At 44.9% G+C, this 2,500-nt stretch overlaps 1 protein-coding gene across 1 annotated transcript in view; it reads left to right on the top strand.

Annotated features, from left to right (window-relative positions):
- LOC128603147 (protein C19orf12 homolog) overlaps nucleotides 1-2,171 on the top strand; it is a 5,215-nt gene extending 3,044 nt beyond the window's left edge. The window contains exon 3 of the mRNA XM_053617380.1: nucleotides 1,723-2,171. Coding sequence (XP_053473355.1) covers nucleotides 1,723-1,985 — 263 coding nt within the window. The 3' untranslated portion in view covers nucleotides 1,986-2,171. The remainder of the gene's footprint in view (nucleotides 1-1,722) is intronic.
- The last annotated feature ends 329 nt before the right edge of the window (nucleotides 2,172-2,500 follow it).

Here is a 2,500-nt window from a genome sequence, read left to right as displayed (position 1 = left end):
GTGGTGAAGCGGTTGGAGTTGTGGTGAAGCGGTTGATGATGTGGTGAAGCGGTTGATGATGTGGTGAAGCGGTTGGAGATGTGGTGAAGCGGTTGATGATGTGGTGAAGCGGTTGGACATGTGGTGAAGCGGTTGATGATGTGGTGAAGCGGTTGGAGATGTGGTGAAGCGGTTGATGATGTGGTGAAGCGGTTGGAGATGTGGTGAAGCGGTTGATGATGTGTTGAAGCGGTTGGAGATGTGGTGAAGCGGTTGATGATGTGGTGAAGCGGTTGGAGATGTGGTGAAGCGGTTGATGATGTGGTGAAGCGGTTGATGATGTGGTGAAGCGGTTGATGATGTGGTGAAGCGGTTGGAGATGTGGTGAAGCGGTTGATGATGTGGTGAAGCGGTTGGAGATGTGGGGAAGCGGTTGATGATGTGGTGAAGCGGTTGATGATGTGGTGAAGCGGTTGATGATGTGGTGAAGCGGTTGGAGATGTGGTGAAGCGGTTGATGATGTGGCGAAGCGGTTGGAGATGTGGTGAAGCGGTTGATGATGTGGTGAAGCGGTTGGAGATGTGGTGAAGCGGTTGATGATGTGGTGATGCGGTTGATGATGTGGTGAAGCGGTTGATGATGTGGTGAAGCGGTTGGAGATGTGGGGAAGCGGTTGGAGATGTGGGGATGCGGTTGGAGATGTGGTGAAGCGGTTGATGATGTGGTGAAGCGGTTGGAGATGTGGTGAAGCGGTTGATGATGTGGTGATGCGGTTGATGATGTGGTGAAGCGGTTGGAGATGTGGGGATGCGGTTGATGATGTGGTGAAGCGGTTGGAGATGTGGGGATGCGGTTGATGATGTGGTGAAGCGGTTGGAGATGTGGTGAAGCGGTTGGAGATGTGGTGAAGCGGTTGGAGATGTGGGGAAGCGGTTGGAGATGTGGGGATGCGGTTGATGATGTGGTGAAGCGGTTGGAGATCTGGTGAAGCAGTTGATGATGTGGTGATGCGGTTGGACAGAGAATCAGCTCAGCTTTATCTAGGCTCTCTGGTTATAAAATGATGATGAATTCTTGTAGATCAGGCCTCGTTGTACCTCTTTAGCTTATCTACAGTTTCTGCCTGCTTCATTATGATGTGCAGCTTAGCTATTACTCGACCTGTAGCCACACCTCAATGAGTTCTGTAGGTGATTTGTGAAGATTTTTGATTACACTTTGTTGCTGTTCGGTTTAGCTGAAGTTTGCTTTTACTGATAAAAATGGCTGAGATTTGATATTAATAGGTATATTGCTCTGATAACACGCAACACAGTGATTAACACATGCACACTGACCGTAAACAGAAACAGAAAGAAAACAACCTCACACTTGTACGTACAACCAGTGAGGAAGCTTCCTGCACTACAGGATTTGCATTTCTTTTTGCATTTATTAAAAATTTAATAAATTTAATAAAAATAAATCCCCATGTACAGCCTACAACATCAGCATCATGTTCTAATGTAATGTCTCTTCTCTGATAATCGGACACAAAGCTACTGTTACGTCAGTTAGTTGGATAAGATTAGATAATATCTGAGAAGCCGTTGATGTTTGGTGCTTAAATGAGAAGTTTTTAGATTTATTCCTCTTTTTAACCTGATTGTGATTAAAACACAAACACACTATATATAACAATATAACATAATCACAAACATTTCGCCACTGTCTGAGTGAAATGTCTCTCTTTCCTGGTTTCAGGTGGAGCAGTCGGGGGTTTTCTGGGCTGGATGACCAGCGGTAATTTTAAACCAGTTCCTCAGATCCTCATGGAGCTTCCACCTCAGGAGAGACAGAAGCTTTACTCTGAAATCAGTGGGATTTTGGGTTCACTGCAATGGACAGACATTACACAGCTGATGATTATGGTCAGAAGTAATAATACGCTTCTGCAGGGAGTCACAGCTGGGATTCAGTCCTTTGTTAGCAAAAATCTTGGCGCTGCGGTGGAATTCGGAGACTGAGCACAGAGACAGGAGATCAGCAAAGCTTATTGTCATATGCACATGGTCACATGGTCTCTTGTATTATAATAAAATAAATTAAAATCTGTATTTGAGTGAATCTGAGTGTATCATTTTCCCTTTAAAAGGGGTTTTTATTTGGTGGTTGACTGACATCAAACATACCTACACGCACACACACATACGCACACACACACACGCACACACGAAATTCTTCTTCCCTGAGATGATGGAGATTCACAGTAGAAGTTGATGATTCAGTTACACTCTGTTTTGGGTATGAAGTGTGACTGAGCACAGAAGCAGGTCACTGATGAAGCAATTCAAATTAAACACAAGCTCAGTTAAAAAATTCTTAATGAAGGTCTTCCTTTATTTGTTGGGTCTTATGTTTTGAGACTTGGCCGCCCTCTGCTGGACTCTGGAGGCATGACACTCACACTCATGTCCTCTCTCCACTTCCGCTTTTGTCCAGAGTAGGGCTGCACGATTTGGGGAAAAAATCTAATTGTGAT

The sequence above is a fragment of the Ictalurus furcatus genome, chromosome 27 (genome assembly GCF_023375685.1).
Source record: "Ictalurus furcatus strain D&B chromosome 27, Billie_1.0, whole genome shotgun sequence".
NCBI classification, from domain to species: Eukaryota; Metazoa; Chordata; class Actinopteri; order Siluriformes; family Ictaluridae; genus Ictalurus; species Ictalurus furcatus.
The sequence above is the reverse complement of the archived record's forward strand: the minus strand, read 5'-3'. Positions and strand labels throughout refer to the sequence as shown.